The 23837-nt window shown below is 50.7% G+C and overlaps 1 protein-coding gene across 1 annotated transcript in view; it reads right to left on the reverse strand.

The window, feature by feature from the left end:
* Positions 1–23837, reverse strand: part of Ppp1r37 (protein phosphatase 1 regulatory subunit 37) — a 34897-nt gene that overhangs the window by 6649 nt on the left and 4411 nt on the right. The window contains exon 2 of the mRNA XM_052714102.1: positions 27–124. Coding sequence (XP_052570062.1) covers positions 27–124 — 98 coding nt within the window. The remainder of the gene's footprint in view (positions 1–26; positions 125–23837) is intronic.

Here is a 23837-nt window from a genome sequence, read left to right on the forward strand (position 1 = left end):
TCGGTGAGTGTCCCCACCCCTCATACCTGCAGCTGCCTGAGGAGCTTCGGGATCTGTCGGCAGTTGAGCTTCTGGCAGGCCTGCCTGTAGGCATTGATCACTTCATCCACAGTCACGTTTTGGGCTGTGGGCAAAGGAGCAGACTCAGACTCCACAGCCCTTGCTTGCTGCCTTGCCCTTCAGCCCTCCCTCCCAACAGCAGCATGACAGAGCTCCAGGTCACAGGCATCACACCAAACTGGCCCAGCCCTCTACAAAGCACTGGGCTGTCAGGCAGCCACAGAAACACACACAGCTCAAGACTGCTGCTTACGGGTTCCCTCCTCTACCACACAGGAGCCCTGGCTGGGCAGGCTGCCACCAGGTCCCCTGCAGGCCAGCACAAGGCCAGGCAGGCATTTGGCTCAGGATACTCTACTTTCATTTTGTGAGAAACACCCTGACAAAAAGCACCCCCATGGGGGTTATCCAGCCTCAATTATAGGTTATAATCCCTCACTGTAGCAAAGTCACACACCACACCCACAGTCGGGGCAGAGAGGGAAGAACGTACCCGCTAGCTTTCTCCTGCCTTACAACACATCTCAGGGCTCAGTCTATAAAACCAAGTCCACACTCAGAGGACCTTCCGTCCTACCTCAGCAACAATCAAGAAATCCCCAGAAGTGACCACAGCCCCTCGATCTAGACAATCCCTCATTAAAAACTCTTCCTCAAACTAGCCCCCATGGGGCTGGTCTGCCATCACCACCTGAGTTGGCTCCTGGACCCACATGGTGGAAGGAGAGAACCAACTCTCTCAAGCTGTCCTCCAACTTCACACTTGTGCCTGGGACAAGTGACATGCCCCCAGTTTTTTTTTTTTTTTTTTTTTTTTTTTTAGTTAAAAAAGGTTTGTTTTAGCCAGGTGGTGGTAACACAAGCCTTTAATTCCAGAACTTAGGAGGTAGAGGCAGGCAGATCTCTGTGAGTTCGAGGCCAGCCTGGTCTACAGAGTGAGTTCCAGGACAGCCAGGACTATGCATAGAAACTGTTTCAAAAAACAAAACAAAAAAAGGTTTATTTTGTTTTGTTTTTTTGAGACAGAGTCTCTCCGCTTTTTTAGATTGTTAATGAAGAAATGACAGCTGCTAAGGCACACTGGATTATGAAAGCTGCCGGGTTAAACCAACCCATGTATTTAAAAACGTCTTGACTTCAAAATTTAAGTCAAGGGATATGTTATGTTGGGGAAGAGGTTCTGCTTTTATTTCCACAGGAAATGAGAAGCTGTGGGTTCATTCAGGGTTAAAGAAAATCAGGTTTGATCGAGAAAGACCCCCTGACATCCTGACTGCAGACATGAGAAAGAAGCCTAGAAGAACTACAAGACACGTGATGACTATTTTACCTGCTCAAACACAGAACAAAAATCATCTTTGGTTGACTTGTGTACAGTGCACAGTCTATATCTATGTTGATGTAAATATGTATGTTACCTTTAAAAGTTTATGTATTTTCAGAACAAGGGGACCAAACACCAATGAAAACAGATAGCCCAGCCTATCCAGCATTTCAAAATGCCTGCTATACTCTCCTGAGAATTCTGCATCCAGAACAGCTTCAAGGCTACTGGCTGAGATGCTACAGCCTCACAGAATACTCCAGTCAGGACTTGACCATAGTCTTCAAATTTCTCAGGGTCCTCCAAAGATAACAGTGCCCACAAACAACAGTAAGTACTCCCCAAAAGATGGGTTATGGATGTTTATTATCAGTTAAGGGGGGTTGGTTACAAGTTGTAATTGGTAATGGTCAGGAAAAAAGCTGAACATGGAAGATTAGATTCAATGATCTTGTTCTGAGAAGAAAAAGGGGGATATAGAAATGTTAGGATACGAAGATTGATTGTTAAATCTACTTTTAAACAAAGAAACCTGTGAGTCTCAAAATATTATACATTGGCATAGATTTTGGTTTATTAATACAAATTTAAAGTTAATTTTGTTATGCTGTATGTATGTTTCTACTCTTGTTTACGGTATTGTGTTTATGCAAGTCATTTAAAAATGTAATGTATAATTAAGAAATACAGATTAATAATCATCTATAAGAGCCAAACTTATAGTCACGTCAGATATGTTTTCAAGGTTAAACAGATATTGACATAGATAGATGGTCTTCAAAACTTCAAAGACCTACAGAACATGGTATTTTTTAATGTTTTAATGTTTTAGTAACATAAGACTTTTCTTGACAATGAGACATGTCTGCTCCTGACAGCAACAATTTACTTCAGAGAACATAATGGATATTGAAGAAACTCCATATGGAGGAGTTTGCTTTCTTGGTGGCAAAAGTTAGCCATTTGGCCAAGAAACTGCCCTTGCCTCAATTACTGACAGTATACTGTCCAAACTGGACCAGCAGGACACAAAAGAAAGCGACTGCCAGATTTTGCCAAGGCAAAGTAGGACAGTCCTTCAGAATTCCCTGCTTCTCAAAAAAGTCTGTCAGATATATTAGTCCTGTAGGCCAAAGTTAGATGGTCCAACGTCACAGAAGAACCTAGTAACTGTCCAGGCAGCCAGATGTCCCTGTCGTTAGGTAACATTTCACCCTTCTGGGGTCTTTGACGGAGATGAAGACTAGATAGTCATAGTTAAAGTTTTCCTTTGTTATGATAAAAGATAAATTAGGCATAAAACTTTAGAGTCACAAAGATAGAATATTTTCTCTAATTTTGCCAAATATAAATAGACTAGATATTGTAATTGCAATTCTTTTTTTTCTTTTTTCTTTTCTTTTTTTTTTTTTTTTTTTCAGAGCTGAGGACCGAACCCAGGGCCTTGCGCTTGCTAGACAAGTGCTCTAAGCAAGCGCTCCACCACTGGGCTAAATCCCCAACACCTTGTAATTCTTTTGTTGTATATAATTTTACTATGTTAAGTTAAAACCTTCCTTTTTATTTAGACAAAAAGGGGGAAATGCTGGAGAATATTCCTTTACACTGTGTGAATATGTGTTGCTGTGACTGGTTTAATGGAGAAGCTGACTTGCCAATAGCTGAATGGGATAAAATTAGGTAGGAGAGCCAAACTGAGAATGGTGGCAGAATCTATCTGCCAGATTTGCTTCTTCTGAACTGTTTAGAAAAATACATTTAAGCCAGGCATTGCAGTTACTTGGGAGGCTGAGGCAGAAGGATCAAAAGTTTAAAAGCAGCTTGAGCTACAGAGTGACTATAAGGCCAGTTTGGGCAACTTAGTGAGACCCTGTTTTCAACCTATAATTAAAAAAATAAATATACAGGGGCTGGAGAGACGGCTCAGAGGTTAAGAGCACTGACTGCTGCTCCAGAGGTCCTGAGTTCAATTCCCAGCAACCACATGGTGACTCACAACCATCTATAGTTTGATCTGGTGCCCTCTTCTAGCATGTTGGCAGAACCCTGTATAGATAATAAATAATTATATCTTTAAAATATATATATATATAAACTGAGTAGATAGTTCACTAGTAGAGCACCTACCTAGAATTCCCCCATTGAGGTTCTGGGGGTGTGGCTTACAAAAAGTCCTAGTTTACATCTCTAGTAACCCATGAACCCCACAAAACAATAAAACAATAAATGTTCTCATATCACATGCATACTTGAAGATTTTGGGTACTGCCAACGACTTTGAAAACAGCAACAATTATAGACACTCCCACTGGGCTACTCAGGTGACCATGAATAGAAGAAACACACACGGTAGATGACAATTTTAAAGGTGCTGGCTTTATCTAACTGGCATCTTTTCTAAGTCTATTTAATATGTTGCCTGTAAAGATCACTCTGAAGCGTCCCAGGGTTTACCAGAGGGCACCAGTGAGGCTCCAAATAGACACTTGGTTCAACCAAAGGCCATAGGTCCAGGACAGTGACATTAGCTGGGGTGAAGCTGGGCTTGGGCTAATATGGGCTGTTTTGTCATTACCGGTAATTCTTAGCCTTGTATAGTCAACAAGAAAACTGACCGCACAGCCTGGTATGGGGACACAGGTACACAGGTAGTTGGTGCAGGAGGAGTTAAGGACAGCTTGGGCAATGTAGTGAGACTCAAATAAAAATTACAAAGAGGGCTGGAGATACAGCTCCTAGTGTTATAACAATAATACTAATACCAGTTAAGAGCACTGGCTGCTCTTCCAGAGGACCTGAATTCAATTCCCAGCACCCACATGGTGGCTTGCCATTGTCTGAAACTCCAGTCCCAGGGGATCTGATGCCCTCTTCTGGCCTCTGTGAGCACCAGGCATGCATGTGATACACAAACATACATGCAGGCAATAACATCCATACACATACATAATAAATAAAAATGACAACTGCATTTTATCAGCTTCCCACCTTCTAAGCGGTGACAGATACAGTGAAGAAACAAGAATGGGGCTCAAGCTGGCCCCGTGATGCTCATGCTGTGGCAGCCCCGGCCTACCACAGCTGACTCCACTCCACCTGGAGTCATCAGTGTGAGCAAGGCCTAGAACATCACCAGTGTGGTCAAAGGAGAAACTGGTGAGCAGCTCGGGGTGAGCATATTAATCATTAATGGGTCTGCATGTATTTAAAGATAAGGAAGGCAGAGGCAGGGTTGGAGAGACAGTTCAACATCCAGAGCACTTGTTATTCTTGCAGAGGACCTGGGTTCCATTCCCAGCACCCACAACAGGCAACTCCAACCATTTGCAACTCCAGCTCCAAGGGATCCAACATCCTCTTCTGGCCTCCAAGGGCACCGACACAAATATGGTACACACCATATATACCCTCAGGCACATACTCATAAAATAAATAAATCTGTTTTTGCTGTCGTGTTTTTTGTTTTTCAAGACAGGGTTTCCCTGTGTAACTCTGACTGTCCTGGAACTCACTCTGTAGACCAAGCTGGCCTCAAACTCAAGATCTGCCTACCTCCGCCTCCAGAATGCTGGGATTAAAAGGCTTGTGGCACCACTGCTTGGCTAAAATAAATAAACCTTAGGAGAAAAAAATGTGGACTGGAGAGACGGCTCAGAGGTTAAGAGCACTGGCTGCTCTTCCAGAGGACCTGAATTCAATTCCCAGCAACCACATGGTGGCTCACAACCATCTGTAATGAGATCTGGCACCCTCTTCTGTATACATAATGAATAAATCTTTTTTTTTTTTTTTTTTGGTTTTTCAAGACAGGGTTTCTCTGTGTAGCTTTGCACCTCTCCTGGAACTCACTTGGTAGTCCAGGCTGGCCTCGAACTCACAGAGATCCGCCTGGCTCTGCCTCCCGAGTGCTGGGATTACAGGCGTGCGCCACCACCGCCCGGCGAATAAATCTTTTTAAAAAATGCTGGGGACATGTTGGTCTCGTGTTTGCTGTGACGAGGGAGTCGGGGGAGGCACAGCGCAGCAGGCATGCAGTGCAGGGCTCTGTGGAGACCCGTCAGGTGTGTCCGCTCAGTCAGGTTCAGCTCCTGGGTACCAAGGGAGGCCCCGCCGCCGGCGCTGACTGATATGGTCGTCAGAGAGGAAGGGAGGGTGGCGTGACTGTGTGCGCTGGTGTGGACCCACTGAGGTGACAAGTCAGACTGAAAGCCACATTTGGACCCTTGCCCTGCCAAGCGTGGACAAATGACCCCAGAAACCTCTTTGAAAGAGCTGCCCAGTCTCAGAGATAAGTGACAGGAGGAAACCAGAGAAGGAGCTGGCTTTCTGTCAGCAGGGACACAGCTGGAGAGAGTCAGTAGCAGTGGCTTATTCTCAATCTTCAGAACTCATGTTTTTTTCCTTTTAAGACAGGAACTCGGCCTGGCAGTGGTGGCACATGCCTTTAATCCCAGCACATGGGAGGCAGAGTCAGGTGGATCTCTGTGAGTTCAAGGCCAGCCTGGTCTCCAAATCGAGTTCCAGGAAAAGGCACAAAGCTACACAGAGAAACCCTGTCTCGAAAAACCCCAAAAAAAAAAAAAAAAAAAAAAAAAAAAAAGAGACAGGAACTCCTTAGAAAGCCCAGGCTGGCCCAGAACTCATGACCCTTGTGCCTGGCCCCACAAGCACTGGGACTCCATGCATGGCTAAGGACTTTCCACAGGCAACTTCATTTAGCCAGGACTGGGACTGATCCCAGATCCAGGGACAGCACACTTCCATCTTCATCTTATACTGGGAAGCCTGCCAGAGGGCAGGGCACCTGCCTAGTCACAGAGCCAGAAGAGGCAGGCCCATCTTCTCACCACCGCCGCAGCAATGGAGGTGGGTAGGAGTATGGGCCTGTCACTCACAGAAGGGCCACCAGGGACAGACCCTTGTTCCATCAGAACACTGCAGCCTGGCCGGCAAGCAGGGCCTCAGCCGCGGGGCCGCCTCTCCCCAGGGACAGGCTGCTGCCGCTCTCACAGAGACAGTGAGAAATCTGATGCCCAGCATCAGGTGACACCGCCAGGAGGCTTGACCTCACCTGTGCACACAGGTGCAAGGGTGTGGATGAAACGCAGGGTGGGCTGGCACAAGGGGGCAGCAGCGTCTCAAGCCACCCCCGGCAGCTGGGTGCTGGTAGGAAGTGGGCATTCTGTAGGGGTCCCCACCAGAGAACAACACTGGGGGTGGGGTGCACACAGCCCACAGGCAGGGCTATTCACTAACCTGCACCCTAACCCCATGCTGTCCTTACGGGGAACAACCTCCCCGGTCCCTGGTGTCCACCATGGACGAGGAGACCTGGAGGGCCAGGCTCAGAGTGCTGTCTCACTTGGGAGGTCCCAGCAAGGGCCTGACTGGGTGCTAATGAGCCCCTAGGTGATCTGTGGGCACCACCCTGAGAGACCCCACACCTGGCAACATAGGTACTGTGTTGCTATTATGGAACAAAGAGGAAGAGGCCAGCTGGCAAATGGAGAGGGGCTGGTCCCCCAGGCAACCGCCACGGGGAGCAGGTCTGCCCGCTGGAGCATTTAGCAGACACCCAACCCCAGCCCTGTGGATGGGACACAGAAGACAGCACAGCACTGTCAGCAGTCGTCCGTAGAAAGACACAGAGGGAGGGCATGGGAAGGGACAGCGGGAGGCCACACTCAAGGCCTTGGTGGAGGGGAGCCACTGGGGTGGGGTGGCGGGGCAGGAGCCGCACTGCTGAGGCTCCGGGGACAGAGGGAGGCCACCTCATGGGAGCCTCGGTTCTAGTAGCCACCAAGAGGCCTGAGGCATGGCTGGGGAGCAGGACTGGTAGACCCCACAGAAGCCTCGGCAGCTCCAACAGGCCTACTTCCAGGGCAGAGGGCAAGTCCAGAACTTGAGGCTCAGCTGCACCAAGGCCGGGCTCTGCAGCAGGGCACTGCTGCTGCGCTGACAACTGAGAACGCAGCAGGTACACAGTGCGCATGGACACACTCATGCCAAGCTGTCAACTCCTCATTTTCCTGAAGTGAGGATCTCACTTCCACCTCAGAGGAGGAACATGAGGCAAAACTGAGTTTTATGCTCAAATGAAAATTTTATTCACAGCCAGGCCTGATGGCGCACGCCTTTAATCCCAGCACTCGGGAGGCAGAGGCTGATGAATCTCTGTGAGTTCAAGGCCAGCCTGGGCTACAAGCGAGTTCCAGGACAGCCAGGGTTGTTACACAGAGAAACTTTGTCTTGGGGTTGGGGGGGTGGGGAGCCAAACTTTATTTACAAACTCCAGCAGCTGGACACATCTGTAGTTTGCTGAGCTCTGGAAGGACACACAGGGCGCTGCCTTCTAGGAAGGTGAGCTAGACAAGCTTAAGATGACGGAAAAGACAATGTCTCACAACGTAGTGTCAGGCCCCACAGAAACCCGGGCCAAGTCTCACTCAGTCCCTATGGCTCCTCCGAGCACATCTCACCCCGCCCTCTACCCTAACCCCTTCCAGCCCAGGGACCAGGCTTCCCTTCCCCCAGCTTCAGATTCCTATATAATTCAGAGGTTTTGGCCCCATGCTCTCTTAGCTCCTGGGCCCCTCTTTGCCCTCTCTCCTCTCCCTTTCTTGCCCCCACCCCCATGGCCCCAGTCTATTCAGCTGGCCATGTTCAGTCTGGACTCTTCCAGATAGATGCCTCTGGCTGCATGCTCCTTCCTATCTACACTAAACCTTCTCCTCAACCAGACCTGGGAGTGGTCACGTCCTCACTGTCATTCCTATGGCCCTGGCTATCCTGAAATACACAAGTGACCCCCTACCTCAGCCTGGGAATCCTGGGACTCCAGGTGTGCACCACCACGCTGTCCAGGCTCTCAGCACTGAGCCCTGTACAGGAATCCACACATTCAGTCACTCAGAAACCCACGGTGGCTCACACCTGTCAATCCAGCCCAGGGGAAGGCTGAGGAAGAAGGATTAACTTGAATTCATGGCTAGCTAGGCTGCAGAGGTAAGGGAGACTTTGCGGTGGCTAAAGTTGTGTTTTTAGTTTAAATTACTGTGTTTAATTGATCTATAAAACAAAATGCCTCTAACCTGTAAGCCCCGCTTGCCCAAGGACAATCTGGAATTGTCCTGGGGGCTGTTGCTCATGTAAGATAACAAGCCGCCCTGGGTTCTTGCTGCTGTAAACAAGCTTGATTGCCTTAACTGCACAGGATGTGCTTGGTCATACACAGGCAGGAGGTACATCAGGATGTAGGCTTGCCCCATTGGACAAAGTGGGGTTTGCCTTTATAAACCTCTATGGACCCGACCAGTATTTAATACGTTGCTTCAAATTTGGCTCAAAAACTGTGGTAGTGGTCTTATTCTCAGCTGGTGGGATCAACAACTTCACATCAGTAAATTGGGGAGAACAGAAAAAACAACTTTCTGTGCCCAGCCCAGAGCTGCTGACTTAAAGAGGACAGAGCATCTGAGAGGGTGATACAGAAAGGGGAGGAGCATGGTGGCGCTCTAGGGGAGGGAGGGAGGTGGGGTGCAGTAGGGCACCATGCTCAGTGGAGAGGTCCAGGTTCCTAAGCAAGCTTGGCTTCCCTTAGCCGTCCAGCGCACACACTACATCCTCTTCCCTGAGTGGGTCTGTAGTGGGAGTTAGAAACCCAGGCTCCACACCACCACAGGGTGAAAGAAGAGAACAGAGTGGGGAAGCAGCGGCGGCCTGATAGCCGAGCTGGAGTCCTGGACAGTGTGGTGACACACCCAGCTGGTGGGCCCAGGTCTCCAACAGCATCGCGGACTCTGGGATTTGCCTTTCTTGTGAGCTGGTCTCCTCTGGGGATGCCAGGATGGCTGCTGCCAGTGGCACTGGAAATGGGAGGTATTTACAGCCCCAGTGGGAGAAGGTCCCTTTCTATCACACACTGGGGCTGGGTCTATAGTGACCTGGCATGGTCCACTCCTGGAACCCCGAGGACAGTGGGGAGTGGAGTAGTGTGGAGGGCTGCTGTGACCAGGATGCACCTCCTCAGTGGGGAGACTCTAACTCCCACCCCAGCCTTCTGTGGGGGTCTCTTTGGTACTGACTGTCCAGGTGGCCATGAACCCACTGCCTTTGAGGCTGGCCTTGGGCTCCTAATCCTCTGCCTCCATGCACGGCTATTGCATCTCATAAGACGAATACTTAGACGGAGTAGACTGAGCTACCATATCACCTCTATTTGCAGGATGGGCTAACAAGAAGCTGGGTGGGGGAGCCATGCTGCTGGGCAGATTGGGGAAACAAGTAGAAGCCCTTTCATTTGGCAAAGCCAGTCCAAGGTACCTCTGATCCAGATCCCACTCTTGGATGCTCACACTCGAGACTCGCTTGCCCAGGCTAAATGAAAAGGTTACTCACCAGCATGATCTGCTGGCATCAACCAGGACCAGTGAGGCCCAAGGCTTCGTGTCACAGACGTCGAGGTGCCGTGGAGAATGATCCCCCAAGACAAAGTCGGAGACCAGGTAAACGTGCAGAACGAGAGTGGACACCCAACAATCACCATCAGGAACACTGCCGTCCTGGCAACTCCACAGCCTCACTACTGCCACCCTGCCCACAAGCTCCCCAGCCCTCCCCAAGGTTCCACCCACACTGGCTGCTTCAGAAGATGAGAGACCCTAGGACATCACCCAAGAAGGCAAGCCTACCTCCTCTTGTCATTACTATGTTCAGACATGATGCTGGCACATGGTCAGCTGTGGTAACAAGTCCCCTGCACATAGACTGACACCCCAAAATGAGGTGTGGCCCGAGCTGGAGAGGGGCTTCATCTCCTCTATGTGTGCACATGGGCCTCCTTCCTACCCTGTGTGCTGGACCCTCAGCAGATCTGTCCCTCAGGCCTCAGCTCCCACAGCACCTGCTCTGGGAACTTTTACAGCCTGGGCACACATATCCAGCCTGTCAGGGTCTGACTGTGGTTCACTCTGGTCCTAGGACAAAGCTGAGCATGTGAGTGGGGTTATGAAAAACAGTAAAAAGTTTCTGAACTTGCAATAACCAAAGTATGGCATGAGTGTGTTGCAGCACGCTCTGGAGCTATCTCCTGCAGCCTCAGCCCTGAACACACATGTACCTTGCAATCATTACTCACGTCATGTAAATACCATGGAAACACCCATGAAACACACCTCAGCTCAGATTCCAGACTATCACGTGTGAACTGGAGGTCTTTTACTGTACATGCAAGGCTTTCCACTCAGACAGACACAGAGCACTGCACTACGGACAATAAGCTAACACTTTCCAGCCATCATTCCGCAGCGGGTGTGGGGTAAGCACAGCTATAGATGTACTGTGTTAAACAATATACTTATCCCATCAGTAGGCAAATTTAGTATTTTACATTTATTTCCTGTGTGTGCACACTCGGAAGTCAGAGGTCAACTGCAAGAGGTGGTTTTCTCCTCCTCGTACCGTGTGGATCTGGAGAATCAAACTCAGTCAGTGGACTTGGCAGCAAATGACTTTGCCCTCTGAGCCATCAGTGAGCTTTGTTTTATTTCATTTTTCAAGTTATTTAAAATAATTTAGGAGCTAGAAAGATGGCTCAGTGGTTAAGAACATTGACTGCTCTTTCAGAGGCCTGGAATTCAGTTCCCGGGACACACATGTGGGTTTGTAATTGCTTATAACACCAGCTCCAGGGGATCCAATGCCCTCTTCTGGCCTCCACGAGCACTCCCCCCCCCCTTTTTTTTGCATTCGGCATACACTCACACAGACATCTATACATAAATTAAAAATAAACCGTGCTTTTTCTGAGTGGTCACCATTGTGTGTTGGAGGCACAAAGGTCCTTGTTCCCAGAGCATTAGGGAACCAGGAATGTTAAACATGCAGGGGCCTCTCCTCAATGGAGGAGATAAAACACCTGTTTTCTTGCCCAGACGGCTGGGAGTGATCTTTTTGCTATCTGTGGTGGCAGACCTCACCCGCCTTTTGATATAAGATCTCACCCAAATTCCCCAGAATGATAATCTCAGACTCTCCCTCCTTAGCTCCCAGTTAATAGAACCAATGCTGGGGCGGTGTGGGGTGGGGTTATTGTATGTACTTTATAGACTGCTGACCTCTATGCTATCAGAGACCACACTAGATTCTAGGCCTTTTAGCTATGGAACCCTCATGATGTACAGATGTCTATATAGACCTCAGGGTCACATATACTTTGTAAAGGAGCTTCTAAGTAGTTACACCTTAAGCTTTACTGTGCACCTGGAACGGAAATGATTGTGGCCTAGAAACTTTTCTGCAAATTGTGTTGTGTTTAAATATGCTGACAAGGAACGACCTGGCATCAGACTCCCCAAGTCAACCTGCACCAGGTCTTCACTCTTACCTCTCCACAGCTCGCTTCCTTGCCTGGACACCTAAAGGGTCCTCCTAAATGGTGCCCTTGAATGTCCACCAACAATGCTGACAGGCAAACATCAGGTCCTTATCGGGCCGTGCTCCCAAGTCATTATCTGGTTCCTAGTGATGATGAGTTTGAAATTGTTGATGATCACCGAGCTGGGAAAGTCACTGGGACCCTCACAGGTGGGTTCAACAGTGTGGCATGTGTTGGCTTTCTCCAAATCTTCCTCTCAGATGACTGTGGAGCTGCTGCTGATCCCCTGCCCTCCCCCATATTCCTGTCTCTCACACCTCCCTTTCTAGACAGTGAGGCAGGACAGGTCTGTCCTGGCCACTTCTGTGCCCTTAGCATAGGCCCAGGCCCAGAACTTAAATCTGGTTGGAGGAATGTCTGGACAACTATGAGGGCGCATCTAGCCCAGTGCTGGGAAGAGAATAAGGTCCCCATGACATTGTCACTGACCTAAAGCTTTCTGCAGGCTTTCCTCTATGGGCTCCTCAAAGGGATGTGTGCGCCATAGGACACAAGTCACATTGTCTCGTGACAGGAATGCACCTCCACAACAGAGGAAACAATGACCTAGTGAGGACACAGAGTTGGGAGTTAAGTCCTGCACAGGAGGCAGGGACTTGGACTACTCAGGACAGCCAGACTTGTGTGGCCTAAGACATAACAGCAGAGACAGAGTTCTGGAGACAGAAAGAGGGAAGTGTGGCCCAAAAGTAAGGTACAGACCACTCTCATTTACCTCGTACCCCTGATGACCAGGGGACCCCAAATGGTGCAGGCCCTGCTTCTTATCTCATGCTTGGGTCTCCATACCCAGAAAACAACCAATGACACACAGAGACTTCTAGAAGCAGTGTGTGAGCCAGTTCAGCTATAATGGTAGCAAGAGGCTGGAGCTTGGTAAACAGCAGCAGTGACCATCATAGTCCAAGGCCAAATACCTTGGTGACCAGGTGACCAGAGAGCAGAGCAAACAGCTCCCGACTGCAGAGGGAGGCTCACTACACCTGTCCCAACCCAACTGCATCCGGAAACACTGCTGGCACCCCCCACTGTTTACCCTTAAACATTTACCCAGGGCTGGGTAGCCGAGGGTGCACAGGGCAAGACCTAGGGATAGGCAAGGAAGGGGTGAGCACTAGGGAGTAAGGAACAGTAGGACCAAAGACTACCCTAAGGGAGCCAGTGGGTAGGGCTAGGGACGCAAGTGTAAGGAAGAGGCTGCAGCCCAGGCCAGCTTATCCACTCAGATGGGGCACTGGAACTACACCTCAGTTTGTCCATGAGCAAAGCAGCCGCACTGCCCCCGGAGGTAGAAGCAGAGTAGACTGGACTTGGTCTTCAGGTCACGTCTACAACCTTCCCTCATCTGCACAATGGGGCAAAAACTTCACACCCCTATACGTGTGGATGCCTAGAACTGTTACAGAGGGCTGAGCCTCAAGCTGTACACAGCTCACACCCATGCCCGCTACTAACATCCCTGTGGGGGCTGGGAGGGCTGGGGAGGCAGCCCAGTCAGTAAAATGCTTGCTAGGCGAGCATGAGGACCTGAGTTCAACCCTTAGACTCAGGTAAAAAGTTGGGGTGGGCTGGGGTATGGCTCAGTGGATAAAGGCTCGTCTCACAAGCATTAGGTCAGAATCTGGATCACGGCACTCACATAGAGCTGTACAGGTGTGATGGGTACTTGTAATCCTGTACTCAGGAGGCAGAGACCAACATCCCTGGGCCAGCTGGCAGCCAGACTAGCTGGAGTCAGCGAGATTGATTCAATGAGTCAACTTCAGGCTCCACAAGCGCGCGCGCACGCGCGCGCGCACACACACACACACACACACACACACACACACACACACACACACACACCCCATATGGAGACCCCAATGTTGGGTAGGTAGCATGCCTTTGTAAGATCAGTGCCGGGGGCAGAGACAAGCAGACCTGTAGGGCTCACTGGCCACTCAACCTAGCTTACTTGTCAAGTTTCAGGCCAACGAAACACTTTCTCCAAAAAAGGCAGCCAGCACCTAAGGTTGCACTCTGGCCCTGACCTTCCCAAATCCCTGTTGCTAGTCGTCCACAGGCCCATGGCAGCCCAAATACAGCCCTAATTGCTCCTGCAGGATTCCATGCAATGATGCTGACCCTGTTCACCTTCTGTGAGGGGGTGTGAAGCAACCTGTTCTCCTCTCTTCAAAACAATGGCAGGGCCAGTCCTCGAGCCTCTGTGGCCTGGGGCCTCTCACTTCTAGATGGCAGTCCTGCCCAGGGCAGGGCAGTGAGAAGTGGACAGTGACCCATCACCTCTGGGCTTCTGACAGCAGGGCCTTTAGGAAATGGCTGAACTTGAGGCTCACATGTTCCATGACCCAGACCCAACTCCAAGGAGAACAGGACACTGAAACCCATTTCTTCCTCTTAATCCCACACCTCACCAGAAAACGTACCCCATAGGGTGATGTTGCAGGCAATATCTATATGACACCGCTGCCCCAGTCAGTGATGGGCCACAATGCAGTCTGCGAAAGCACCTAACAGGGTTTGGGGTTAAGGAAGGACAGGCCACCAGAGGGCAGAGGTTGGCATCTCAGCCGCCCAGAAGCGAGCAGATGCCCTGCTAAGTCGTGCTGAAGAAAAGGCTGGTGGGACTGAAGCAGCACAGAAAGACAGGACAGTAGGGTCACGGGAAGGGAGAGGAGCTCTTCACGCTGGAGCCTGAGTGGGGTCACCTGACAGCTGTGAGTCAAGAATTCCAGCGTAACACGTGGTGGCACATGCCAGGAAGGCAGCTCAGAGGGTAAAGCCTGACAATGGGGGCTAGATCTCCAGCAGCCGGGCAAAGGTGGACTCACAGTACGGACTCCACAAAGCTGTCCTCTGATCGCCACATCACACAAACATGCAGACACACAAACTGTACTAATAAAATTGTAAACATTAAAAAGAAAACAACTCCAACACAAGTCACCTGCCTGTGCAGAACTGGCACTTCTTTACATAGTGATACTCCAAACAAGAATACTAAAGCAAGCCGGGCGGCGGTGGCGCACGCCTTTAATCCCAGCACTCGGGAGGCAGAGGCAGGTGGATCTCTGTGAGTTCGAGGCCAGCCTGGTCTACAGAGTGAGTTCCAGGAAAGGTGCAAAGCTACACAGAGAAACACTGTCTCGAAAAAAAACAAAACAAAACAAAAAAAGAATATAAAAACAGCAGTGAGCTGAGGCCGGAGCATCATCTGTGTGTGGCCTTCCTCCCACCCCAGCTACAAAACTGCAATCCCAGGACCCCTTACAGCAGCCACAGGTCTCGCTTCCTTGTGCAGCTTTCATGACCCTGTATTTACCTTAGCAGCCTAAGATCCTACCCAATGCACCTCAGGAGGCACATCATTATCTTTGGAGCCCTTTAGAGACCCTTTCAACTCACCACAAACAGATAACGGCTACTGCTAAATCACTTTTTAAAAAGCCTGATTTAAAGTCCTGTATGCTTGTGCTCTTTGGTACATGGGTCCCACATGACTGCAGGTACCTTAAAGAGCAGAGGCTTCAGACCCCTGGAGCTGGAGTTTAGAGCACTTCTAAGCCGCCTGATGTGGGTGCTGGGAACTGAACGCAGGTCCTCTGAAGAGCAGTACGTGCTCTTAACCACTGAGCCACCTCTCCAGTTCATTATGAAAACTTAAAACAAAATTTTGTACAGAGAAACCTTGTCTCAAAAACAAAAACAAAAACCCAAACAAACAAACAAAAAAACTTGCCAGGCAGTGGTGGCACACACCTTTAATCCCAGCATTTGGGAGGCACAGGCAGGCGGATCACTGAATTCGAGGCCAGCCTGGTCTACAGAACAAGTTCCAGGACAACCAGGGCTACACAGTGAAACCCTGTTTCAAAAAACCAAATGTATGTGTATGTTGTGAGTTTATGTGCCCCACACATGTGCAGGAGATCACAGAGGTCAGAAGAAGGCACCAGATCATCATGGAACTGGAGTTACAGGCAACTGTGAGCTAAACAACGTAGTGCTGGGAATCAAGCCCAGGTCCCGCTGGAAAAGGTGACCTTAACAGTTGCGCCATCTCTCTCTAGTCCCTACATTTTCCTCTTTTTAAGGGGTCTTCAGTAATCACTCACTTAACTCGGCATCTGTGTCAACCCTGTTTCCTGTGACTTTCTTAAAACAGCTGGGGCTGAGTCTGAGGCCTTGTGTTTGCCAGGCAAGCACCCCATCACTAAGCTATTTGTTACGTTTTTTGTTTTGTTTTTTTTTCAGACAGGGTCTCATTACACAGCCCTGGCTGTCTGCAACCTACTATGTAGACCAGGCTGGCCTTGAACTCACAGATATCTGACTGCCTCTGCCTCCTGAGTGCTCCAATCAAAATCGTGCATCCCTATGTCCAGCCCCCATTCCATTTTTACACTAGTTTTTGAGATAGGGTCTGGTCAAGGTGCTCAGGGTGGCCTTGAACTCACTCTGCAGCCCAAGGAGGTGCTGAACTGGTAGTCCTTTTGTCTCAGCCTCCCAAGTAGCTAGGACCACAGACAGGCCTGTGCCACCAGGCCTGCTCATACTTTCGTATGACTTGTAATTTTTGTGGGACTCATTTGTTGTCCTAACGGTGGGTCCCTGATGGATGGACAGACCTGTTTTGTTCACCTCAAGTCATTTAGTAATGAATGAGTGTGTGTTTGTGTCTTTTAATTCCTAACCAAATGTCACAAGTGTCAACTGGTCAGGGGGCTGAGGCAGGAGGATTGCTGAGAGCTACAAAGTCACGACCAGCCTAGGCTACCGAGTGAGACTCCGACTCCAGAAACGAAAAGCAAAGCCCTACCACCACTCCCGGGCAGTCACACAAATGCAGAGAGCACTCGTGTGCGTGCTCACTGAACACGGGGACGGAATCCAGCATTACTCTCCTGCTTTGGTGACCGGGACTATGGAGCCTTGGCCCTCACGGCCTCAGTCCAGAAACACAAACTGAACCCAGGGCTTCAAGTGCTCCCACCCTTCAACCTTGTAAAGTCACCTAAGGACTTGTGCGAAAACCACTCAGGAGGAGCAGGAAGATTTAGGGTCAACCAGCCCTGGTCATTTCTGTGGCTGAAAATGAGAAGGTATTGGCTCAGCAACGAGGAAGTGGAAGTGGGAAACAGCTGGGTGAGCTACCGCAGCCCATGATGTATTTTAAAGCATGCTTTTCGGGTTTTTGTTTTTGTTTTTGTTTTGTTTTTTTGAGGGGGTGGTCAAGCTCTGTAAACCAGGCTGTCCTCAAACTGTGGTAATCCCCTGCCTCAGTCTCCCGAGGGCTGGGATGACAGGCATATGCTATCATGCTCGGCCTTCCAGTCATGCTTTTAACAAAATGGGAAGATAAGGTTGCCCTGGTGGCACGTGCTTTTAATTCTAGCACGTTTGAGAAAGAGGCAGGCAGATCTCTCTGACTCTGAGGCCAACCTGATCTGAAACATGGGAAGATGCCGTGAGAAGGTGCCATTCTGAGCTGTCCTGCCAGGGACCAGCAGTTTCATCTGCATCTTTCTGGGGCTGGATACTATCCAGAGATGCTGGGAGGAAACAACCCCACCTCACAAGGGCCTGGCACCCAAAATATAGAGAGAGAACCTGGACAAATCAGCAAGACGACAGCACAATTTATAAATGGGTGAAGCTGTGAAAAGCCATTTCTGCACTGAAGGTGGTCAAGTATCTAAAACAACTACACACAAAGACCCTGAGCCATCAGAAAACACAAGTCGAAGCACAGTGAAGCCGGGAGCCACGGCTTACACCTGCAATCCCAGCAGCACTGTGGAGGCAGAGGCGGGAGGGTCCACTTAGTGAAGCCAACCTTTGCTACAAACACGTTTAACAGAACGGGACATAACACGGTGAGACCCCATTTCTTGCCCCAGGGCAGAACCACAATCAGGAGGGCAGATAGCAGCCCGAGTTGCTGTCCTTCCTACACTCCAGGCAAGGTTACCAGGCAGGCGCTGGAAGACCGTGTGGCCATTCCTCAAGCAGTTTTATGGCTGCCTAGGTGCCCACAAGTCCACTCCTGGGGAGTTGAGAACTCGAGTCCTTGGTGGAGGAGCAGTGTTGGAGCTTGGCTCTGGCCCCAGAGCTGTGTACGCAAGGGAGCCAGCACAGGGATCCCCACAGGTGGGCATTCAGGCCCAGGGGGAATGGTCACTGAGGTGAAGGGGAGGTGCTTGGAGAGGGACTTACAGGCCAGGGTTGGAGGGGAAGAGGCTGGAGCTGGGCAGTGCCACCTTGAGTGCTGCTGGAGGGCAGTGGAGCTGGATGTCTGCCCTACAGGTGGGCAGACGAAGGTTGAGTTCCAGACCCTCCTCCTAGGGAAGGACTGGAACCACACACACCGGCAAAGGGCCTTGAACACTAACTACCTTGTTGCAGTGGACAACCCTGCCTCCAACACACGGCAAATTAAGAGCAGGTGGCCTGCGTCTTGGCTCCTCAGTTCTGAACTGCATTCCCAGCAGCACGGTGAGATGCCACAAAAGGCCGGGCGGGGGTCCTGTCTATAGGCTTTTCTTGGCCCATCCTGCTGTTTAGCACCACACACCACGTCCTTCCCCCACTGCTCTACCAAGTTCTGGCTGAAGCCACGCATGGTGCCATGTGGTGTGGACTTTGGAGAAACAGTAGTACCAGAAAAAACGCCCTCTGGCCTTCTGACCCGTCTCAGGCAGGAGAGCACATCAGCAGATCTACAAAGAGCTGAGAGAAGATGTCTGTTGGTTATGTTCAGATGTGTACACAGGGCTACTAATCCAGACAGGTGCATTGTGGGGCACTTCTGCACACTCAAGCCTTAAAAGGAAGTTGGTGGTACAGGGCCAGGTGAGCTCAGTGGCCTCAGGAAGGGAGGCAGAGACGGGTTCTACCAGACGCTGAGCTTCAGTAAGGGGTCGAAGTGTGGTCTGAAGTAAAGGGGGAGACCAGGCAGCTGCTTTCCCACCTCCAGGCCGGGGTGCAGGCTGGGAGCACAGCTAGCTCCTACACTGCACACAGGATGGTAGGCCAAAGACGGACAGACAGAGACAGACGGGAACAAAGCCCACCTCCAGGCGCACACCTTGAGTCCCAGCACTTGGGAGCCTCAGGCAAGAGGATCTGGATTCCAGGCCAGCCTGGGCGACAGTTAGACTGTCTCAAAAATAAAAGAAGGGCTAAGTATGGTGGTAACAGTCTATAATCCCATCACTGTGGGGGAGAGACAAGAGGAATGGGAGTTCAAGGTCATCCTCAAGTTACTTTCTAAAGTTGGAGACCCCCCAGGACTACAGGACTCTACCTTAGAAACAAACCTATACTTGGAAGGACCAAGTGTGGCCAGACACCTACAATCCTAGCACAGATGCTAAAGCAGGAAGACTGCTAAAAGTTCAAGGCCAGCTTAGGATACAAGACCCTGTGTGGAAGGGGAGGGCAGGGCTCTGTCTGGGGATGCAAGGGAGGTGGTGCCTTCTGGGTCAACTGGGGACGATGAGCAGGAGGATCAGCAAGGGGCACCTCAGTCTGAGGGATGGTGGGGTACTGTGGGATGCTCTTTCTATATGCTGTGAATGTGTTGCTACCATTGGTTAATAAAGAAGCTGCTTTGACCTATGGCAGGACAGGTTATAGCCAAGCAAGAAATCCAAGCCAAGATATAGGATGAAGAAGGGCGGAGTCAAGGCAGACACCATCCAGCCACCCAAAGAACAAGATGCCAGCAGACAGGTAATGCCACGGCCATGTGGCAAAATATAGATTAATAGAAATGGCTTAATTTAAGATGTCAGAGCTAGCTAGCAATAAGCCTGAGCCATAGACCAAACAGTTTGTCATTAATATTAAACCTCTGAGTGATTATTTTATAAAAACAGCTGATGCCCGGGCAGGCTACAGTGGGGCAGGCTGGAGGCTGGGCATGGTGTGGGCTTCATCCTGTAATTCTAGAGACACCCACAACAGGGCAAAGTGTCAGAATCCTCCTGGAGAGCTAGCCCCTCCCCTGAGGGCTGCGTGGCCCTGGCACCCCCATTGAGTCCATACCCCTCTTCCTGCTACTGTGAAGACAACCTAAGTCAGTAACACAGAGCCAAAACCTGGTAAGGGGTGAGTAAAAGGGAGCTTTAAGTGTCCTCCTTGCTCTCCAAACAACACCACCACTATGATACCTTCACCACCATCACCATACCACCACGGAAAAGCCGCCCAGAGCTTTGGAGGCTTGCTTGCATATTCTGGAGCCCCGCCTTCCCTAGCTCCTCCCTTCTCCTCTCTGGGGAACCAGCCCCAGTGGTCCTCTGCACAGCACAGGGAAGGGGAAGACAGTCCAGACAGGAGCCCTGTGACTGTGACTGCAAGGCTGACTGACAGCTGAGCCTCTGAGACTGAAAGGAAGAAGGGAGGGTGGGTGTGAGGTGGCTACAAGTCTGAGCCCTCGGGTCTCAAGCTGCAGCTTGCAGGTGGGGCCACCCACCCAGACCCAGCAGGGAGGCCATCCCTGCTGGAATCAGCAGCCAGCAGGCTCCTGCTGGGAAGGGAGAGGGTGCCGCGCCAGTCACATGAGCACAGCTAGCAGCGGCAGAGACACTTCCCAGTGCCACCCCCAGCTTCAGGCAACAGTTCGTGCGGCTGCCTAGAAAGGCAGGGAGGTGAAGACAACGTGTGAGGCTGACTGTGTGCCGCCACCATGGCTCAGCCCTGCCCGTGACGGAGGCCGAGAACTATGAAGGGCTAGAATCTCGGAGGAACTGGCCTGCAAGGAGCTTTCCCAATGTGGGGACACAGGCAAGCCCTGTACATCTCTCTAAGGACTCTGGCACCCAGCCTCAGAGTTCCTTCCTGGAACTGGGGGCTCTCCACACCACCACCCACACCAACTGCCTATGCAGATGCAGCCCTCAGAGGGACAGACCTGGACCTACAGTGGCATCTAAAGGCACTATGAGCCACCCCACAGAAGGGCACCCACAGCACTTGTGGGCTGTGCCCAGCTGCATGCTTCCCTTTGCCAGCTTCCTGCCCTCCTCCCTCCCAAAGTCAAAACAATTTGACAGAAAACTCCAAGACTCTCTGCCAACCAGAGAAACAGAGGCACAACAGAGTACCTGTCCAAGGTCATGCAGCCTGGGTGTGGAGGAGCTGACGTCACCCTCAGGCAGACTGCACCTGACCACAAGTCACCTGCTGTCCTCACGGCAAGGGGAGGCAAAGATCTTGACATTTCACTTTCAGAAACAGAGCCACACAAGCTGACAGGTGGCCACACTTAGTCCCTACAGCATGATTGTTTGTTCTAGTACAGATCAATGTCATCCTCAGCCCACAAACAAATCAGCTCCTGAGGGAAGAAGCTCACATGCTATGGCCACAACAGAGTGATGGTCATTGGGTCCCATGCTACCTCTGGTGCTATTGATATTTTTCAGATGCAGGAGCCACCCCCCACCCCCAAACTCCATATTTTCCTACTAGGGATCCTTGAACCAGAACTTTTCTGGCAAGGCGGTGGTGGTGCGTGCCTTTAATCCCAGCACTCGAACTCGGGAGGCAGAGGAAGGTGGATCTCTGTGAGTTCGAGGCCAGCTTGGCCTATAAAACAAGTTCCAGAACAGCCAGGGTCGTTACACAGAGAAACCCTGTCTCAAAAAAAGCAGAAATGAAAAAAGAAATTTTCTGGATTTAATGAGTGACAAGATATCAATATTACACAGGGTTACAAATAACCTGAAGGGAGTGTGGAGTTACTTGCAGAGGTCATATGGTAGTATTCTAAAGCCCAGGCTTCGGTGGGCTGTACTGGAGATCAAGAATGAAGGAATGGAAGAGACAGGAGAGCCACAGAGATCCTGGAGGTGGACGTACGCTAGTCACCTCACCAGTAATGGCTCTGATCAGAGCTGATTATTGCTGGCTGAGGAAGCAGCTTGGAAGAGGAGTACTTCCTAACATTCAGGAGGCCCTGAGTTCAATAAAAACACAAAATCCCAGGCATGGTGGCACTGGAGGATGAGGCAGGTTCACAGTGAGCCTGAGCTCCGCCTGGGCTACAACAGCAGCATGCCTCAAACACAAGAGGGCAGGTATAGCACTGCACACCTTTAATCCCAGCACTGAAAAGACAAAGGCGGGTGGATGTCTGTAAGTTTGAGGCCAGCCTGGTCTACAAATCGAGTTCCAGGACAGCCAGGGCTACAATAGAGAAACCCTGTCACAATAAATAAATAAATAAATAAATAAATAAATAAATAAATAAATAAATGCATGCATGCATGCATACATACATACATACATAAATAAATAAATAAAGGAAACCCTGTCACAATAAATAAATATATAAAACCATTTGTATATATAAACACACACACACACACACCCCTGCGCCCCCCATCTTCCTTTACTAGGGTGTTTCACGCAGCCTCGCCCATAGCCTCCCAGGGTTTTTCCTGTCCTTGCACACGTCTGTCTAGCTGACTGTGTCATTAGTCCCCACACACCTGTAGCTGCTCCATACCAAGCTGACTCCGAGAACTTCTTAGCAGACGTCCCTGTCCTGTCCCATCCCGACCCCCACCCCAGGCCTCAGCACCCAGCCTAAGTGTCTCCTGGTCCCTCTGGGATCTCCTGTCATCTCCTTCCCAGCAACTAGCACCTGAGCGGACCAGGCAGGGGTGACTGCCACCAAGACACTTGTGCAACAAGAGTATGTACAGCACTATAAAAGTACGTCCTATGGGTCAAGGGTGGGGACAAGCCACTAGCAGAGGCAGAGCAGCAGCCCAACCCTCTTGGGACTTTGAAGCCATCCAGAGCCAGCTTTCCCGAGTGCCAGAAGTCAAGGCCCTGTTACTGTTTCCTATTCCTGCTACAGCCCTGCAAGGCCACAACTGTGCCCTCTGGTTTAGATGAAGTGACACTGCCTCCTGGCCTAAAGGCACTTGCCTTTGGTCCTGCAGACAGGACAAGGGACACAAGAACAGGCTCTAGGAGCGGGGACCACCTGGGTCTGAGTCCCAGCCAAAGGCAGGTGAGTCACTACTTCACCGCTCAGTGCCTCTAGTCCTCACCGCCAGATGCCTAGCCACTGGGGAGCTGTGTGACTGAAGGAAGGTTAACACACTGTGGGCACCCTGTCATGGAGAGCAGGGACCTGCGAGCACTGAGGTCACACGGAAAACAGCTCCTACAGCCCCAGCCCCATGCTCTACTGCAGAAGGTTGCTGCTATCACCTGAGTTCCTTCAGTCACCTGGGTCAGACATGTCAGCGCTCCCAAGGTCACCCTGCTAGCCTGCCGAATGCTCAGAAGGGCAGAGCACAGGAGAGCTAAACCCAGGGCAGAACAGCCTGGGAAGGTCTGTTGCGCAAAACCAAGCCGCCCCTGAAGCCTGCAGCAGGTCCAGCCCAGGCCTGTGGCTCCCAGATCTTAATCCTTTTGGAGCAATGCCCTGGAGGCACTGTCTGCTCAGGGGCTGTGCCCAGTGCCAGCTCTGAGTGCTTCAGTGGGGCTCAGGAGTGCTGCCAACACCTGCCTGGCACCTTGGAGAAAGAGCCCTATCCTGGCACAAACCGGATTAAATGCTCCAGAACTTCCTCCCAAGTGCCACCACAGGGCACATTCGTTCTCAGAACCAGAGTGGAATCAAAGCAATGACCTGTTTCACCTTTAAGTGGGGCTAGCATGGGAACACATATCAAGAACTGACAGGGAGAGGCGGTGGTGGACTACACCTTTAATCCCAGCATCCTGGAGGCAGAAGCAGGCAGATCTCTGTGAGTTCGAGGCCAGCCTGGTCTACAGAGTGACATACAGGATAGCCAGGGCTGCACAGAGAAACCCTGTCTAAAACACAAAAGAAAACAAACAAACCAGAACTGAAGGGTTAAGAAGCTGGCCCCACCTGGGTCCACAGGCCAGAGAGCAGCAGCACCAGGCCCAAGTCTTCAGCAGGCTTGTGGACAGGCCGGCAACGTTCCTGCTCTGGGACCTGGTACCCCGACAGCCACTCACGTTAGT

This window comes from Peromyscus californicus, unplaced genomic scaffold (genome assembly GCF_007827085.1).
Source record: "Peromyscus californicus insignis strain IS unplaced genomic scaffold, ASM782708v3 Scaffold_4__1_contigs__length_199733344, whole genome shotgun sequence".
Lineage (NCBI taxonomy): Eukaryota > Metazoa > Chordata > Mammalia > Rodentia > Cricetidae > Peromyscus > Peromyscus californicus.